This window comes from Bubalus bubalis, chromosome 6, assembly GCF_019923935.1.
Source record: "Bubalus bubalis isolate 160015118507 breed Murrah chromosome 6, NDDB_SH_1, whole genome shotgun sequence".
NCBI lineage: Eukaryota > Metazoa > Chordata > Mammalia > Artiodactyla > Bovidae > Bubalus > Bubalus bubalis.
This window is the reverse complement of record NC_059162.1, coordinates 115,583,478-115,601,172: the sequence shown is the minus strand read 5'-3', so window position 1 is coordinate 115,601,172 and position 17,695 is coordinate 115,583,478. Positions and strand designations below refer to the sequence as shown.

At 47.1% G+C, this 17,695-nt stretch overlaps 1 protein-coding gene across 1 annotated transcript in view; it reads left to right on the top strand.

The window, feature by feature from the left end:
• The first annotated feature begins 340 nt into the window (after positions 1–340).
• The window catches only part of IQCA1 (IQ motif containing with AAA domain 1), a 184,264-nt gene continuing 166,909 nt past the window's right edge, over positions 341–17,695 (top strand). The window contains exons 1-3 of the mRNA XM_044945334.1: positions 341–642; positions 11,501–11,825; positions 14,310–14,429. Coding sequence (XP_044801269.1) covers positions 632–642; positions 11,501–11,825; positions 14,310–14,429 — 456 coding nt within the window. The 5' untranslated portion in view covers positions 341–631. The remainder of the gene's footprint in view (positions 643–11,500; positions 11,826–14,309; positions 14,430–17,695) is intronic.

Here is a 17,695-nt window from a genome sequence, read left to right as displayed (position 1 = left end):
CAATCATTAAGGACCTGGTCCAAGGCTACGTATCTCAAAGTGGGGATGAAAATGGGCAAAAGAGAAAGCGGGACGCTGGCGTGGAGAACAAAGAGCGGGTGTATGGGACGTGGGGCCAGCTCAGGGGAACGCCGGGCGGGTCCTCCGAGAAGCAAACGCCTCGCGGTGGTTGCTGAGAGATGGTGACTCCCACCGGCGCATCCACCAATGATGCAGTAGCGTCCGCCCCGCCCGGTTGCCAGGGAAACAGCAGGCAGCGTTGCGCAGGCGCATAGCACACAGGGGGCGGGGAGCACCCCTGCCGAGAGGACCGCCCCCTCCACTGCGTATTGCGCAGGCGTAGCGTCTCCGTTGCTAGGTTCCCCCTCGCGCATCTTGCTTGGTGGCCAGAGTTAAGTTCCCGAGCCTCCTAAAGGAAGGCTCTGGAATCCCCCTTCTTGGAGACTGTAGGCATTCCCTTCCTACCGCCTTTCCCTTCCCGAAGTCAGAGGATATCCCCGTTCCCAGTCCCTCCCTCGGAAGCACTTTCCCCCAGCCCCTCTGGTGGTGCCCCGACCCTGCAGCCAGCCGCGCATCAGAGGACAATAGAAAAGCTTCCCGGCAGGCGAGGCAAAGAGGGAAAATAGCCAACATGTCGAACGCGTAAGTGAGGGGCTGCCCGGGCGCAGCCGTGGAGTGGGCTTCTTCAGGCAAAAAGATAGCCTGCTCTTTTCCTTTTCTTTTCTCCTACACCCCTTCTTTTTGCAGTTTTAGCAAATAAAGATACACCTCAGCACAGACTGTCAGCTTCTGCGGACAGGGCATGCCTTTTCCTCAGATGCTCTAACTCCCCTCGAGCTCCCGCCCAGCCCCAATAGAGAAGAGCTCCTCCAGACTCAGTGCTTACTTTGCGCCCACTGAGCCCTTGTGGACTTATTTTTGAGGACGTGCTGCCTGCGTTCAGTTCATCATCCGCTTTTTTCTTAATCTTTCCCAGCAATGTTCATTGCTTTGTGAAAACACCCTGGCCCCTGTATTTAAGTTAAGAAAGATCTTGAGGAGGCTTTATTGTACCACTTCGCTTTCCAGCAAGAAACCCCAGTCAGGAGGCCGTGGCCGCAAAGAGTCTTCACCCAGCGTTGTGCCAGTTGCAGAGCAGTAGCCCAGCAGTTATTGCTGGTCATCTCAAACACCTGTTACAGTGCTGATTCTGCAGGCACTCGAAATATAATAACTCATGACTCCCCTGCAACGTCGGAGCTGTTCGTATTATTATTTTCATTTACAGTGGAGGACTCAGGCACATAGGGGCTAGGAGTTCGTATACAGCAGGAACATGATGCCAGAAGCACTGCAACTCCTGCCTGATTTCTAGCTCTCAGTAACCCTGTTTTCCAGGTCAGAAAAGAAAAGCAGTGAGGCTGAGACTGAGGGCTTGCAGAGTTTTGCAGATGGAGAGATCGGCAGTTCGTTTTCGGAGATGTTGAGTTTGAGATGCCCGTTGGACATCCAGTGAGCATAAGTAGGCAGCTGACTTGAGTTCAGACCAGAGGTCTGTGTATGAAATATAAATTCTACAGCTGTTGGCATAGACAGTTTTTATGAGATAGGAGATGAGTGTAGACAGAAGAGAGAGCAGGTTCAAGGACTCAGACTTGGCCATCCAATGGCAAGAGATGGAGGGGGAGAAACCAACAGAGGAATTACAGGCATGATTGTTGAGGAAGAAACACAACTGTGGAGCCAGGAGGAAAATGCATGCAGTTTCTGGGAGGAGGGAGTAGCAGACTCTGTCAGAGAGGCTGCTGAGGTGGGCCAGAAGAAGGCTGAGGATTGGCCGGGGGCTTCGGTGTGGAGTCCCGTGGTGGCCTTGACCTTCATGGGTGAGATGGAGTAGAAAGATGGACTCAAGTGAATGTAGGAGAGAGGAAGAGGGGAGAAACTGTAGACGGTGCAAGGCTGGGTTTTTAAAGGTGTTTTGCTGTAGCTGGTGGCAGGGGAAATGAGGTCCGGAGACAGATTTAAAGATAGGAAACAATAGCCTGTTTGTATGTTGAAGGGAATGGCCAGCGTAAAGGAAGTGGGGTGAAATGAGAGGAGGAAGGAGAAGTGGGGTGACGTCCTTGCTAGCAAGGGCACAGGCCCCAGCATGCAGAGAGAGGAGCTGAGGTTCTTGATTGCAGGAAGATGAGAAGGTAGAAAGCTGAGCACCGAAGATTTAATGCTTTTGGTGTTGAAGAAGACTCTTGAGAGTCCCTTGGAATGCAAGGAGATACAACCAGTCCATCCTAAAGGAAATCAGTCCTGAATATTCATTGGAAGGACTGATGTTGAAGCTGAAACTCCAGTCCTTTGGCCACCTGATATGAAGAGCTGACTCATTTGAAAAGATCCTGATGCTGGGAAAGATGAAGGCAGGAGGAGAAAGGGATGACAGAGGATGAGATGGTTGGATGGTATCACCGATTCAATGGACATGAGTTTGAATAGACTCCCAGATTTGGCGACGGACAGGGAGGCCTGGCATAGTGCAGCCCATGAGGTCACAAAGAGTCGGACATGACTGAGCGACTGAACTAAACTGAACTGAGAAGACAGAGTAGAGGCTGTTGGTAAAGATTCCATTTGGAGGGTAGATGTCCTGGTGGGGCGTGGAAAGATGATGCAGATGGTAGATGATGGTGACATTGAAGGGCCGTGGGCAATACCATTAGATGAAACGAGTTTCAGAATTAGAGAGTGTAGGAAGGAGTGAAGGAGAGTGGTCTGGAAATTGAGCGAGAAGCAAAGACTTGGCCCTATTCCCTGCCACGGTCAGAGGGCTCTGAGATGAAGGAGGGCATCACAGGAAAAGCTGTGTCCTTTAGGCCAAGCCCCCCTTGCCCTGGAGAAAGGAATGGCTACCCACTCCAGTATTCTTGCTGGAAGAATTCCATGGACAGAGGAGCCTGGCAGACTACAGTCCATGGGGTGGCAAAGAGTCAGACATGACTGAGTGACTAAGACTTTCACTTTCTTTCACTTTAGGCCTCCCTTCAACCAAGAATGCTAAGGAATATTCCAGAAAGAGTACAAACAACTAGATAGGAAAATTGGGAAAATTTAAAAGCTTATCATGTATAAAATAACTTGAAAGTTCCCATTTTGCAAGATGTAGATTTTTCCACCCCAGCACATGGTGTGTCTGAATATTGCAAGTCGCTTTCCTCCCTTCCCCCCAACCCAGGCACCTCACAATCCCCCAGTCATAGGAAAACTGCCAAGCTGTAGAAATAACAATCTGGTCTCTTTCAGCTGTCATATTCAGTCTTTTGCACCCACGGTCCCCCTGACTTCAGTATCTGTAATGTTTCTAGGTCATATACTGAAGTCTGAAACCAATCAAGTACTTAAAAAAAAATTCTAAGTGGTCCCATGAATAAAATACTGCCTTCTCTTTACAAGACTCATTTAAGATTTCAAGAACACTTTCACATCTGTTATCCCACTCCTCAGTAATCCTGTGGGGTGTCCAGGGCAGGTGTCATTATCCAGATTTGCCACTTGAGGAAGTGAAGACACGAGGTTAAGTGACCTGCCTGAGACCAACTACCTTGGGAGACGGGTTCTGCTTTTAAACTCAGAGCACTCACATGTTTAAAAACCGCCGTGCCATACCCCAGAGAAATAAGAACACGGGTCCACAGCACAGCTTGTACAGGGATGCTCAGAGCAGCATCACTCCTCGGACCCAAACAGCAGAAACTCTCCGTGTGTCCCTGCACTGATGAGCAGATAAACAGAATGTGGGATATACAGGCAATGGAACATTATTGGTCAATAAACCGAAATGAGGTGACGATGCTCACCACAGCACAGTGGGCCCTGGGAACATTACCCTGAGTGGGAGGAGCTGATCACCTAGGGCCACCTGTTGTATGAGTCCACTTAGGTGAAACGTCCAGAATAGGCAGGTAAATAGAGACAGATTAGATGAGTGGTTGCCGGGGGCCTGGGAGGATGGGGGATAATGGCAAATAGGGAGTGACTGCTCACAGGCATGGGGGTTTCTGTTCAGAGTAACAAAAATGGTCTGAAATCAGAGAAAAGTGGTGAAGGGTGCACAACTCTGTGGAGGAAAACTGCTGATTTCTGCACTTTCAGAGGGTGAATTTGTGGTATGTGACTTACATCTCAGTAATGGTCTCAGTAGTTAAAACATCCTCTTGCCCTCTTCCTTGTCTCAGGTCGTCTTCCTGGGCACTGGCTCAGTGGAAGGATGCTGAGACTTTGAGCTCAAGGCAGGGTGGGGTCAGTGTGGACTGGGGCTGCGAGGGAAGTGGGGGCTACACAGGATGGGGGTCCAGGGAGTGGTAGGGTTGTAGCCAGCAGGGAAGGGGCAGCAGGGAAACTGGAACACTGAAGCCAGTCTCCACGGGAAACAGTAAGGATGTCGGGTTGCGTGCTCTCACAGCTATTGATACTTAATATTTCCCTATCAATCAACAACCTTGCCTGGTCTCTCCAACAAGGGTTCCCTGAAAAACAGCAGGTGAGGAAGAAAGAGGGTGCAGCCCAAATGCCAGGACTTGGAAGGATCAAGCCCCCAGGAAGGTCTTTGGCCAGAAGTTCCAGATAGGAATCGGCTCTGCTCTGGCCCTGGAGGGAGTCCTGCCTCTGTGACCCTGGGTAATGCCAAAGATCTCTCCAAGAAAATTAGAGATACCAAGGGAACGTTTCATGCAAAGGTGGGCACAATAAACCACAGAAACAGTAAGGGCCTAATGGAAGCCAAAGAGATTAAGAGAAGTGGCAAGAAGAACTATACAAAAAAGATCTTAATGACCCAGATAACCACGATGGTGTGGTCACTCACCTAAGCCAGACATCCTGGAGTGTGAAGTTAAGTGGGCCTTAGGAAGCATCACTACAAACAAAGCTAGTGGAGGTGATGGAATTCCAGCTGAGCTATTTCAAATCCTGAAAGATGATGCTGTGAAAGTGCTGCACTCAGTGTGCCAGCAAATTTGAAAAACTCAGCCGTGGCCACAGGACTGGAAAAGGTCAGTTTTCATTCCAATCCCAAAGAATGTTTCAGCCACTGTACAGTTGCCTCATTTCACATGCTAGCAAGGTTATGCTCAGAATCCTTCAAGCTAGGCTTGAGCAGTATGTGAACCAAGAAGTTCCAGATGTATAAGCTGGATTTAGAAAAGGCAGAGTAACTAGAGATCAAATTGCCAACATCTGTTGGATCATAAAGAAAGCAAAAGAATTCCAGAAAAACATCTACTTCATTGACTATGCTAAAGCCTGTGACTATGTGGATCACAACAAACTGGAACATTTTTTTAAGAGATGGGAATACTAGACCACCTTAGCTGTCTCCTGAGAAACCTGTATGTAGGTCAAGAACCAACAGTTATAACTGCAACAACAAACTGGTTCCAAATTGGGAAAGGAGTACAACAAGGCTGAATATAATTTCATTGCAAATAGAAGGGGAAAAAGTGGAAGCAGTGACAGATTTTATTTTCTTGGGCTCCAAAATCACTGCAGGCAGTGACTACAGCCACAAAATTAGAAGATGCTTGCTCCTTGGAAGAAAAGCTATGATAAACCTAGACAGTGTATTAAAAAGCAGAAACATCACTTTGCTGACAAAGGTCCGTCTAGTCAGAGCTGTGGTTTTTTCTAGTAGTCATGTATGGATGTGAGAGCTGGACCATAAAGAAGTGTGAGCACCAAAGAATTGATGCTTTTGAACTGTGGTGTTGGAGAAGACTTGAGAGTCCCTTGGACAGTAAAGAGGTCAAACCAGTCAATCCTAAAGGGAATCAATCCTGAATATTCATTGGAAGGACTGATGCTGAAGCTGAAGTTTCCATACTTTGGCCACCTGATGTGAAGAGCCAACTGATTGGAAAAGACCCTGATGCTGGGAAAGATGGAGGGCAAGAGGAGGAGACAACAGAGGATGAGATGGTTCGATAGCATCACTGACTCAGTGGACATGAATTTGAGCAAGCTCTGGGAGTAGTGGAGAACAGAGGAGCCTGGTGTGCTGCAGTCCATGAGGTCACAAAGAGTTGGACATGACTTAGCGACTGAACAACAACCAGCCAATGAGCGCACTGAATTAGGGCAGCAAGACTTCCCGGGCTGGGTCTGCCCCAGAGCAGAACCTAGGCATGAAGTTCTAGATGCGTCCCATCCATTCATTTGGCTGCTGTTTCCCCTGGAGGAGGCCTCCTCTACCCAAGATCCCTTGTTATGATGGGCGTGGGTCTTTATGGGATTCAGGTCGACTCTGCACCCTATGAAGACAGCCTCCATAGCCTCCATGGGTGGCAGGACACACCTTAATGCTTGCTGGCACGGTAAATGCTTTGAATTCTGATAAATGCCCTTTATCTTTTATTATCATCTCCACCCCTGCATTTAGAAATTATGACTGGATTTATTTATAGAGCCTTCCGGATATTGTTAGCAAATTCTTGGTAATATTAAAGTCTGCCTGTCAGTCTCAAGAGTCTGCTTTCTTTGTATATTGGGTCTCCAGACAGGAACAGAGAGACTGCCTTCTGTGGGATCCAGCCCTCTGCAGCTCGCATTCCAGAATTTTCTTCAGCTACATCTCGTGTGGCTTTTGCCAAATGTATTCTTGAATGTTTAATGTTCTTAATCAGGACTGTGAATGGAGTTTCGTTTTTCATATATTTTCCCTGCATTTAGTTTGGAGGGCTTTATTCTATGCCTTGCAGCTTTGCTGTACTAATTGACTTCTTACTTTTTGTTACTGATTTCCATGGATTTTGCAATGGTATCATTTACAAGAAGTTTTTAACATCTTTTATATTCACCCCTTTTCTGTATGCTTCATGCTTTTTTTTTTTTTTACTCGTATTATTTAGTTTTCTAGTGTTTTTCTACCAAAAATGTTTTTGGTCTCTGGTTTTCAGCATTTTGAAGAGGGTTGTCATCATCTGTTCTCTGGGGCGTGTGACAGCATTCTTCATCAGGCATTTGCCATAAATTAAATTTATAGAGCTCCTCCTTGGCATCTGTGGAAATAACCCACAGCTTTTACTGTCCCGTGCGGCATTTCGTTCAGCTTTCCTTCACATTGAACTCTTGTGAATTCCCCGGGTGACCCCTCCTTGATCAGAGGGAACAATTTGCTTTTGATCTGATGCTGTGTTTTGTTTGCTAAGTGGAATTTCAGATCTGAGTTCCAAACAAAATTAGCCTGTCATTTTCTTCTGTAATGTTGTCCTGCCAGGTCTAGGCCCTGAGCCCTATTTAGTCCACACAATGGGCGAGTTTTCTGCTTTGTGGGAACATGTGTTGAGTCTCTTGGCCTGTGGGGCCTGCCATCACCTGTCAGGTCAGCGAAAGCCTTGGGTGTCCTGCCCCTTCTCAGATGCTGGAAGTCTGGGCTTCAGAAAAACCAAGAACCTGCTCAGCTTCTTTGTGTCTGTTCATCATGCAAACAGTGAGACATTCCGAGCTGAGTGGAATTCTAACTTTCTGATAGTAGCTTTTCGTCGTTATAATAAAGTTGTCTAGCAGAGTGCTGTTTCACTAGCAGTATTTTAAAAATATGGCCAAGTTTGGAGAAATCTAATACTTGAACCAGAGATTGTGGAGTGGCAGAGGCAGTATTCAGCCACCAAACTCAGTGGGGTGCTGGGAGGGAGGAGCCATTCAGTTGTGTGTGTGTGTGTGTGTGGTGTGCTGGGTCTTCATTGCTGTGCAAGAGCTTTCTCTGTTTGCAGAGAGCAAGGACTACTCTTCATTGCAGAGCTCAGGCTTCTCACTGCGATGGTTTCTCTTGTTCTGGAGTACGGTCTCTAGGTTGCTCAGGCTTCAGCTGTGGCCCACAGGTTTAGCTGCTTCACGGCATGTGGGATCTTCCTGGACCAGGGATTGAACCCATCTCTTGCATTGGCGGGTGGATTCTTAAACACTGAGTCACCAGGGAAGCCCAAAAGTTCAGTTTTTAACTGTACATCTTTGTTTTCTTGTGTCCAGCACACCTCTGCCCTCCAGGGTTTGTCCTGACAAACTAGAGTCCTTTAGGTTTCAGAGCCTGAATTCTGGAGCCAGGCTGCAAATCCTACATTCAGATTATACAACTCTGGGCAGTAGCTTCTCTGTGCCTCGATTTTCTCATCAGTAAATTGGAATAATAATAACAATCGCCTCATAGGGTTTAGATGTCAGAAAGTGAAGAGGAACTAAAAAGCCTCTTGATGAAAGTGAAAGTGGAGAGTGAAAAAGTTGGCTTAAAGCTCAACATTCAGAAAACGAAGATCATGACATCTGGTCCCATCACTTCATGGGGAATAGATGGGGAAACAGTGGAAACTGTCAGACTTTATTTTTGGGGGCTCCAAAATCACTGCAGATGGTGACTGCAGCCATGAAATTAAAAGACACTTACTCCTTGGAAGGGAAGTTATGACCAACCTAGATAGCATATTGAAAAGCAGAGACATTACTTTGCCAACAAAGGTCCATCTAGTCAAGGCTATGGTTTTTCCAGTGGTCATGTATGGATGTGAGAGTTGGACTGTGAAGAAAGCTGAGCGCCAAAGAATTGATGCTTTTGAAGTGTGGTGTTGGAGAAGACTCTTGAGAGTCCCTTGGACTGCAAGGAGATCCAACCAGTCCATTCTGAAGGAGATCAGCCCTGGGATTTCTTTGGAAGGAATGATGCTGAAGCTGAAACTCCAGTACTTTGGCCACCTCATGAGAAGAGTCAACTCATTGGAAAAGACTGTGATGCTGGGAGGGATTGGGGGCAGGAGGAGAAGGGGATGACAGAGGGTGAGATGGCTGGATGGCATCACTGACTCAATGGACGTGAGTCTGAGTGAACTCCGGGAATTGGTGATGGACAGGGTGGCCTAGCATGCTGCAATTCATGGGGTCGCAAAGAGTTGGACACGACTGAGCAACTGCACTGAACTGATATGTAAAGTACTTAGAACAGTGACCGACGTGATGTAAATATGAGCTGTTACCATCATCTTCATTTGAACCTGAAAGAGTTTTCACATCAATAGAAGCTTTTTATTTCCCGCCAGGAAGATGAAAATCTCCCATCTCTGCCCCAAGCATAGGAAAAAGAAACAGCATAAACTAATACAGCACTATAAGTCAACTATACTTGAATAAAATAAAAATTTTAAAGTACAGAAATGAGTATATAAACAGTAACAGATTTAAGTTCCTTTCTTGTTTTATGAGCACTAATACGTCAGTAGGTTTAGAAATTAAACAAACGTCCTGCCTATTGAGGTTGTGGTAACACTATGATTTCCATATTTATCTTTCTCTATAAATAAGAATGTTGCTTTGTTCTTAAATTATTTGTTCTTATATTTTGTTCTTAAGTTATTTCAAGTCCTCAAAATTAACAAAGCAAATGTTTGTTTTGAATTTAAGTGATTTATTGAGAGAGCGGCAGTAGATCAGTAGAGTCTAGTACTAAAAATGAAGAAACAACACAGCACTTAATTTTGAAAAATGTTCAGAGTATAGGCAGTGGCTTACCATATTTAAATAACTTAGCATGACATCTGGTTAGTAAATGTTAATCATTTGTATGTTTAATTAGAAATTTTGATCAATAAAACAAAAATCAAATTACAAAAAAAGGAACATTTTAAGTGTTATTTTCATTTATCTGAAACTTTTATTTTAAAAAATATAAATTTATATTAATTTCAGGCAGATGGACATGGAAACCCTGTTTCTTACGTGTTGTCTCAGCAGATGTTGTGATTATGCATCTCGTGGTGGTGGTGGGGGGGGCGCATCTTTTATTTGGAGTGGAGGTGGCAGCATGGGTTGGATTGTGGGTTCAGCTCACGGCTGTGAGCTGACCTCCCCTCTGAAGGGCAGACCCTACCTTCCACCCCGATAGAGAGATGGGAGCCGCCCTGCCCCGTGGATGCTGCGAGGATGGCACGCGGCTCAGAACTTGGCCGGTGGCTGGTTTCAGTGTGTGATGCTCACACGTTCTTACCCCGTGGGAGGGAGAGGAGCCTGCGTGAGGAAGGGCAGATGGTGGAGGAGAGTTCCCGAGGGCATGCCTGGGGATGACCTCAGGCAGGAGATGAGGGCCTCCTGTTCAACAAGGTGGGTTGACCAGCGTATGTATCTCCACCTCCTCCCGTGACGGCCTCTGAAAAGGCAATAAGGGCCGTAAACACACAAGGGCCACAAGAACGCTTGACCAGAGATAGCAGGACGCTGTCAAGGGACGAAAAGCAGATGTGGACGAAAGGGAGGGCCTGGGTAGAGAGTGTGACCTGCAGGTCAGCAGAGGTGGGTGACCAGCAGTCTGCAGGACCCTGGGAAGGTCGTTCAGAGGTGAGGTGACTGGTCACAGATCAGCGGAGGGGCATTTCCACCCCAGAGAGCAAGGGCCACGCTATTCCCATCCTGGTGGCCAAGGCCGGTGCAGGTGACCTGGACCCAGGGCGGGACACGGGACACAGGTGGGTACAGGCATGAGAGTCTGGGCTGACCCAGGACAGGCCGTGAGAGCCCGTAGCCCCCTGGACCCACGAGCTTCTCAGGCAGGTGTTTGGAGCCGCCCTCGCCAGCACGTTCCTGGGAAGACCTTATCTAGAGAGATGGACATTGTGGGTTTTACCCTCTTCCCAGGGAGACAGCCAGGATCCTGCCCACCCCTCGCCCCCTGGTTAGGCCCGCTGGTTATAAGAAGTCCCTTCCCAGACACAGTGAACTTTCACTTAGCTTTTCAGAACTGGATCTTGGATATAAATGAGAGCCAAAAATTGCCCAGATTTTGAAAGAAAACAGAAGTCTCTTCTGTGAGTGTATTGATCAGAGTCCTGGCAGGGATAGGAGGGCATGCTCAGTGGAAATGGGGGGATGGGTTATGGTGGGGGGATGGGGGATGGGGGGTGAATAGGGGGCCGGGTGACAAAAGTGTGGGCTAAATCTTGGGAAACCAGCAAGGGATTGGGGGTGTGGCCACCACCCTACACCTTTGGTAGAAGAAGGGGGCAATGGAGGGGACACCCTTCCATCTAACCCTCCCACTCCTCAGCACCCCTGGCTGCACCCCTCACTGACTCAGACAAGAGTGAGGAGCCAGCCTCCCAGGCTGGCTGGTAACTCAGTTAATTCCAACTCAGCCATGTCATTCTTTGGCTCCAGGATGCAGTGATGGGTCGAGTTGGAATGAACTGAAGAGGCGTGCAGCCAAGGAGGCTGAGGAGTGGGAGAGTTAGATGGAAGGGTCTCCCCTCCACTGCCCCCTTCTTCCACCAAAGGTGAAAGGCTTTTTAAACTATTTATTTGATAATAATAGTTGTAGTCATATCCAAAACTCATATGCCCAACAAAACGGAACATACGTGGTCTAAAGAACATTGCTGCCACATGCGGTGTTCTCAGCTCATATTTATGGTATGTTGCTTTTTGTTACACCAGATGGCCAGTATCTATGCCTTGCAAAGTAATTTCTGCTTCCTGAACTGTCTACTCTGTCTTCCCTCAGAATGTATAATAAGATGTGGCATCAGACCCAAGAAGCCCTCAATTCTTTGCTTGATACAGAATCTCAGAAGATGATGGAACCACAAAAGAATCAAGTGTTCATCTTCCAGATGTTAGCCACCTTCTATATCAAATACGTGCAGATCTTCAGAAACCTGGAGAATGTCTATGACCAGATAGTCCACCCACAGAAACGCATTCTGATCCGAAAAATCCTGGATGCAGTGATGGGTCGCATCCTGGAGCTGAAGAATGAGATGGTTGAGTTGGAATTAACTGAGTTCCATTACTTTGATGATATCTTACAGGATCTAAAGTTGGAGCCTGTAAGTACTTAAGTTTTTTGTTTTTTTTTAATATTAGTTTCTTTTTGTTGTAAATAAGATATGTAGGCCTGTAACCAATAATCTACAGACTTTCTAAGCATATTGACTGGTTGTGTGTTGTATTGAAAGTTGAAGCATAGCCCTTCAATGAGACTTTACTGCTGTGGACAAGGATGAGGTTCATTCAGCTTTTGGTTCAGATGAGTTGTTGCATGGTCCTGGGGTCTGCTGAACACCGGGATTGTTGTGGTGTTACTTGTCACCATGGTATCTGCCCGAGCCAGTTGGAAGAACGGACTAGGACAACCCTTTCACAAATAATCCCCCCAGTTTCCAACAGCAATGCCACTTCTGTTTCCAGAAGACATCTCTGTCTGGCCTTTGCCTCCCATCATCTTCTTGATGAGCAGCCTCTTGGTTGCTGGTTCCTAATTCCCAGGAAGATGCATCTCCTCCTTTGCTTTGGGTCAGTGGTGACTCAAATCCTCTAGTAACACTTCTACAGTTTTAATCATTGACCTTGGAATGGGAAACATTCATTTGACCTCCACTGATAGGATGAGATGGTTGGATGGCATCACTAGCTCAATGGACATGACTTTGAGCAAACTCTGGGAGATGGTGAAAGACAGGGAAGCCTGGTATGCTCCAGTCCCTGGGTTCACAGAGAGTTGGACACAACTAAGTGGCTCAGCAACAGTTTGAAATACCTGCACACAAAAGAAGAACAGGGGTTTAAACTAGTGTATAGAAACAAGTTTTCTAATACAGCAAATTCATTTTGTAAATGATTGTTGCAGTGGGGTAATTAAGGTAAAAATAAAACCAAATTATTTTTTTAATTGTAACCATTTACACACAAATGGTCAATGTGTTGATGTTAAATTATTAGATTTAATTCAAAGAGCTCTATAGCTCAATTCTTTGCTATCTGAACTTAAATTATTATTTTAGGTAGGCTTCAGTTCAATTCAGTTCAGTCCCTCAGTCGTGTCCGACTCTTTGTGACCCCATGAATCACAGCACGCCAGGCCTCCCTGTCCATCACCAACTCCCGGAGTTCACTCAGACTCACGTCCATCTAGTCGGTGATGCCATCCAGCCATCTCATTCTCTGTCATCCCCTTTTCCTCCTGCCCCCAATCCCTCCCAGCATCAGAGTTTTTTCCAATGAGTCAACTCTTCGCATGAGGTGGCCAAAGTACTGGAGTTTCAGCTTTAGCATCATTCCCTCCAAAGAACACCCAGGGCTGATCTCCTTTAGAATGGACTGGTTGGACCTCCTTGCAGTCCAAGGGACTCTCAGGAGTCTTCTCCAACACCACAGTTCAAAAGCATCAATTCTTCGGCGCTCAGCTTTCTTCACAGTCCAACTCTCACATCCATACATGACCACAGGAAAAACCATAGCCTTGACTAGATGAACCTTTGTTGGCAAAGTAATGTCTCTGCTTTTCAATATGCTACCTAGGTTGGTCATAATTTTTCTTCCAAAGAGTAAGTGTCTTTTAATTTCATGGCTGCAATCACCATCTGCAGTGATTTTGGAGTCCAGAAAAATAAAGTCTGACACTGTTTCCAGTGTTTCTCCATCTATTTCCCATGAAGTCATGGGACCAGATGCCATGATCTTCATTTTCTGAATGTTGAGCTTTAAGCCAACTTTTTTCACTCTCCTCTTTCACTTTCATCAAGAGGCTTTTTAGTTCCTCTTCACTTTCTGCCATAAGGGTGGTGTCATCTGCATATCTGAGGTTATTGATATTTCTCCTGGCAATCTTGATTCCAGCTTGTGCTTCCTCCAGCCCAGCGTTTCTCATGATGTACTCTGCATAGAAGTTAAATAAGCAGGGTGACAATATACAGCCTTGACGTACTCCTTTTCCTATTTGGAACCAGTCTATTGTTCCATGTCCAGTTCTAACTGTTGCTTCCTGACCTGCATACAGGTTTCTCAAGAGGCAGGTCAGGTGGTCTGGTATTCCCATCTCTTTCAGAATTTTCCACAGTTTATTGTGATCCACACAGTCAAAGGCTTTGGCATAGTCAATAAAGCAGAAATAGATGTTTTTCCAGAACTCTCTTGCTTTTTCCATGATCCAGTGGATGTTGGCAATTTGATCTCTGGTTCCTCTGCCTTTTCTAAAACCAGCTTGAACATCTAGGTAGGCTTAGATAGGATTATATTTCTTTAAAGAAAATTCCTCACGCTATCATTAGTGCATTGAGGCCTAATTGATATGGATTACTGGAATTTTGCGATAATGATCAAAATGAGATATGTTATACTTTCCCCTTTTGACTTTATTTGTGCCTACCTGATGGGGACAAGCTGTCTCACACCACTGGCTTCCTCACCTTGTAAGTGAGGGTGGGAGGTCGAGTGAGTCTCTGATGCCCTTGTCCTGACTGTGGGTTTTACATGGATTTGGGTCCTGGAATTGTGACCAAAGTGCTCTTTTGTTTCTTCTTTCTCTTCTCTAGCAACAGTTAGATATCCCCATACCCAAGTATTTTTTGAAGGAGAAGTTGGAAGTCATAAAAGGAAGAGAGAAAATCCTTTCTCAGATATTAGCAGAAAGTGAATTAGATGTATCTGCAAAGGTTTGTATATCGTTTTAATAAACCTCATTCCATAATCTGTAAAACCTCCTTTTCTGCTGCTCCTACGTGTAGGAAAAACAAGACTATTCTCAATGCGAGGAGAGCAACAGCCTTTCCCCCATGTTATTCAATCAGTAAGACATTGCATAACTTTTGGGTGTGTTTTTGACCAGTCGTAGCCACTCCTGTCCAAGAACTTAGAGATCAAAACACAGTATTGGTTAAATCAGAAGCTCTGAGATTGAGTAGATGATCAACTCAGTCTCATGTTTCATCTCCAAGTCACCCAGCCTACGGTCAGAAACTGAACGTTGTTCATATAAAATAATTAAGTACTGAGTAACTAGGAGCTATAAATGACACTTTATGAAAATGCTGATTGACCTCCTATAACTTCAAGTTGAGGGAGACTTCCCTGGGGATCCAGTGGTTAAGACTTTGCCTTCCAATTAAGGGGGTGCAAGTCCCATCCCTGGTTGGGGAGCTAAGATTCCACATGCCTCGTGGCCAAAAAACCAAAAGATTTTAAAAAAAAGGAAAAAGTATCAATGTTATAACATATTCAATAAAGACTTCAACAATGGTTCACATCTAAAAAAACAAATCTTAAAAAGTAACTTCAAGTTGAGTGGCACTTAGATCACCTGGAGTAGACTCTCTCTGGGGAAAAGGGGGAAACCTGTAGACCCCCTGGACAGCCACAGGCAAAGCCCAGTGGGAGCTCTAACCGCTTTCCTCCTTTGTCCCCCGGTATGCGCGCAGCTGCACCCTCTGCCCCTTACAGTAGCTGTCTTGGCTTTAACTCTCTCTGCCTTCTCGTGGGTTCTGTGTGTATTTCCCCGCAGCCTCCTGGCGGGCAGCTCTTTCCGCAGGGCACTGCCATACATGCCACACTGCCAACCTGATGCGTTCCAGTGCCCCTCCCTGCCTCCAGAGTGATGCCTCCCGCCCTCCAGCTGGTCTTCCCGGCCTAAGCATTAAGGCGGCAGCGGACCATGCACCCAGGGACGGTGCAGGGTGACAGGGGCATCGTTAGTAGCCATGCTGAGACTGCGGTGCAGCCTAGGTGCACAGGGGAAAACGACTCCCATGGCCTTCAGACGGGTATGCCCCAGGGGACATTGCCAGTCCACGCTGCGCCACGCGTTAAGGAAGATTCCAGGTGCCCCCGGGATGGCGGCAGGGAGGGAGCAGCGCGTGCCCTGTCTGCCCGCCGCGGGACACAGGTCGGGTACTGCTCTCTGAGCACACACACTGAGCCCTGAGCCATCTGTCGTTTTGCACGGGCGGCTTCACGCTGCACCCCGGCCATACATGCCAGCCAGTCAAGCGGTCCTCTTCCTGCAGAGCCTGGTGTGACACAGTGTCCCTGCAGACGCCTCGCCTGACCCGCCTCATTCAGGACCACCCCTCCTCCCACTCCTCCTCTGCTAAACATCTGGCCCCTCTTCTGCATCAAACTTTCTTCCAAGTGGACTCCTGGCAATCTGGCCTTGGGGGTCGTCCAGCCATCCCTTCACCACGGGCTCCTGGGTCTGTGCCTTCAGTTCCCACATCACTAAAACAGAGCCCGCCCCCCCACCCCAGGCATCCCCACCCCCGGGAGTCCCTGGCCCAGAGCGTTGACATGCAGTGCAGAATCCACAGGATCTCCTGGGAAGACGGAGAAGGGTGATTACATCGCAGGCGGCGCAGTCGCACTAAGACGTCCTCCCTGCCGCTTCTCCTCCCCCAGTCCATCTTGGTTTGTGCAGGGTCAGCAGTAGAAAGGTTTCTGCCCCTCCTTCACTCAGCATTCAGCCTCAGCGGTTCCTCTCTCCTCCTTAGGTCAAGCCGTTCATCTGTGTTTTCCAGGCCCATTTCTGGGGTACCTAAGGGTGCTCAGTGGAACATGGGGGTTCCGGGCAACACCCGGGTGTCTGTGTGACTTTCCTGGGCTTGTCATTGTCTCACTGGACCCCCTGCTCTTGCCTTAAGCTGTTTATTTCTTGCAGATATTTACAATGTATACCCCAAGACGGATTTTTTTATTAGAATTCTTTTTTTTTTTCTGTGTGGCATGTGGCATATGGGATCTTAGTTTCCAGATCAGGGATCAAGCCTAGGCCCTCTTCATTAGGAGTGCAGAGTTTTAGCCTTTGGACCACCAGGGAAATCCCCGCACAAAGAATTTGATAAAGGGAAAATAACCGCCCACTTCTGCACTGGTCATGCTGAGTATTTACTCTTATGGCCTCCTCCACTGACTTTCAGATATCTTTGTTGTATTGAGTGGACATCTCAAATCCCTCACATGTATCCCATGAGGGCTGAAATTATTTTCAGAATGGCAGTGTGCAATCTAAAGGAAATAATAATAAATGGCATTTGCTGAGCACCTGCTCTACACTTAAGGGTTTATACATACATCATCTGATTTATACCAGCATAATATTTATTTTGGGCTTTCCCAGTGGTTCAAATGGTAAAGAATCTGCCTGCAATGTGGGAGGCCTGGGTTGGATCCCTGGGTTGCGAAGATCCCCTGGAGGAGTGCGTGGCAACCCATTCCAATATTCTTGCTTGGAGAAGCCCATGGACAGAGGAGCCTGGCGGGCTACAGTTTACAGGGTCACAAAGAGTCGGACACGACTGAGGGACTAAGCACAGCACAGCATAGCAGTATTTATTTGGGGCTTCTCAGGTGGCACTAGCGGTAAAGAACCTGCCTGCCAGTGCAGGAGACTTTAAGAGATTCAGGTTCCATCCCTGGGTCGGGAAGATCCCCTGGAGAAGGAAATGGTAACCCACTCCAGTATCCTTGCCTGGAGAATCCCATGGACAGAGGAACCTGGCAGGCTACAATCCATGGAGTCGCAAAGAGTCAGACACAAGTGAAGCAACTTGGCACACACGCACGCATGCAACATTCATTTTCCCTTCACTTCCAAAGTGCATTATTGAAAAGAACTGCTCCCTGCAAATCCGAAGCAGCAAGATGTCCCTGGACACCAAACCCTACACAGTTGTGTGAAAGAGCTTCCTTGGAAGGCTCTGGTGCACCTCCATGCTGAGGGGCCGTGGGTGCTTTAATGAAAGAGGGTGACCCGTCTCACTTCAAATGGGGTGAGTCCCTTACTAACCATAGGAACTGCATGAATTACTTTATTTTCTTCAGCCTCAGTCTTCTTTTTATATATGTACAAAAGGGAAAGTGTTAGTCTCTCAGTCCTGTCTGACTCTTTGCAATGCCATGGACTATAACCCGCCAGACTCCTCTGTCCATG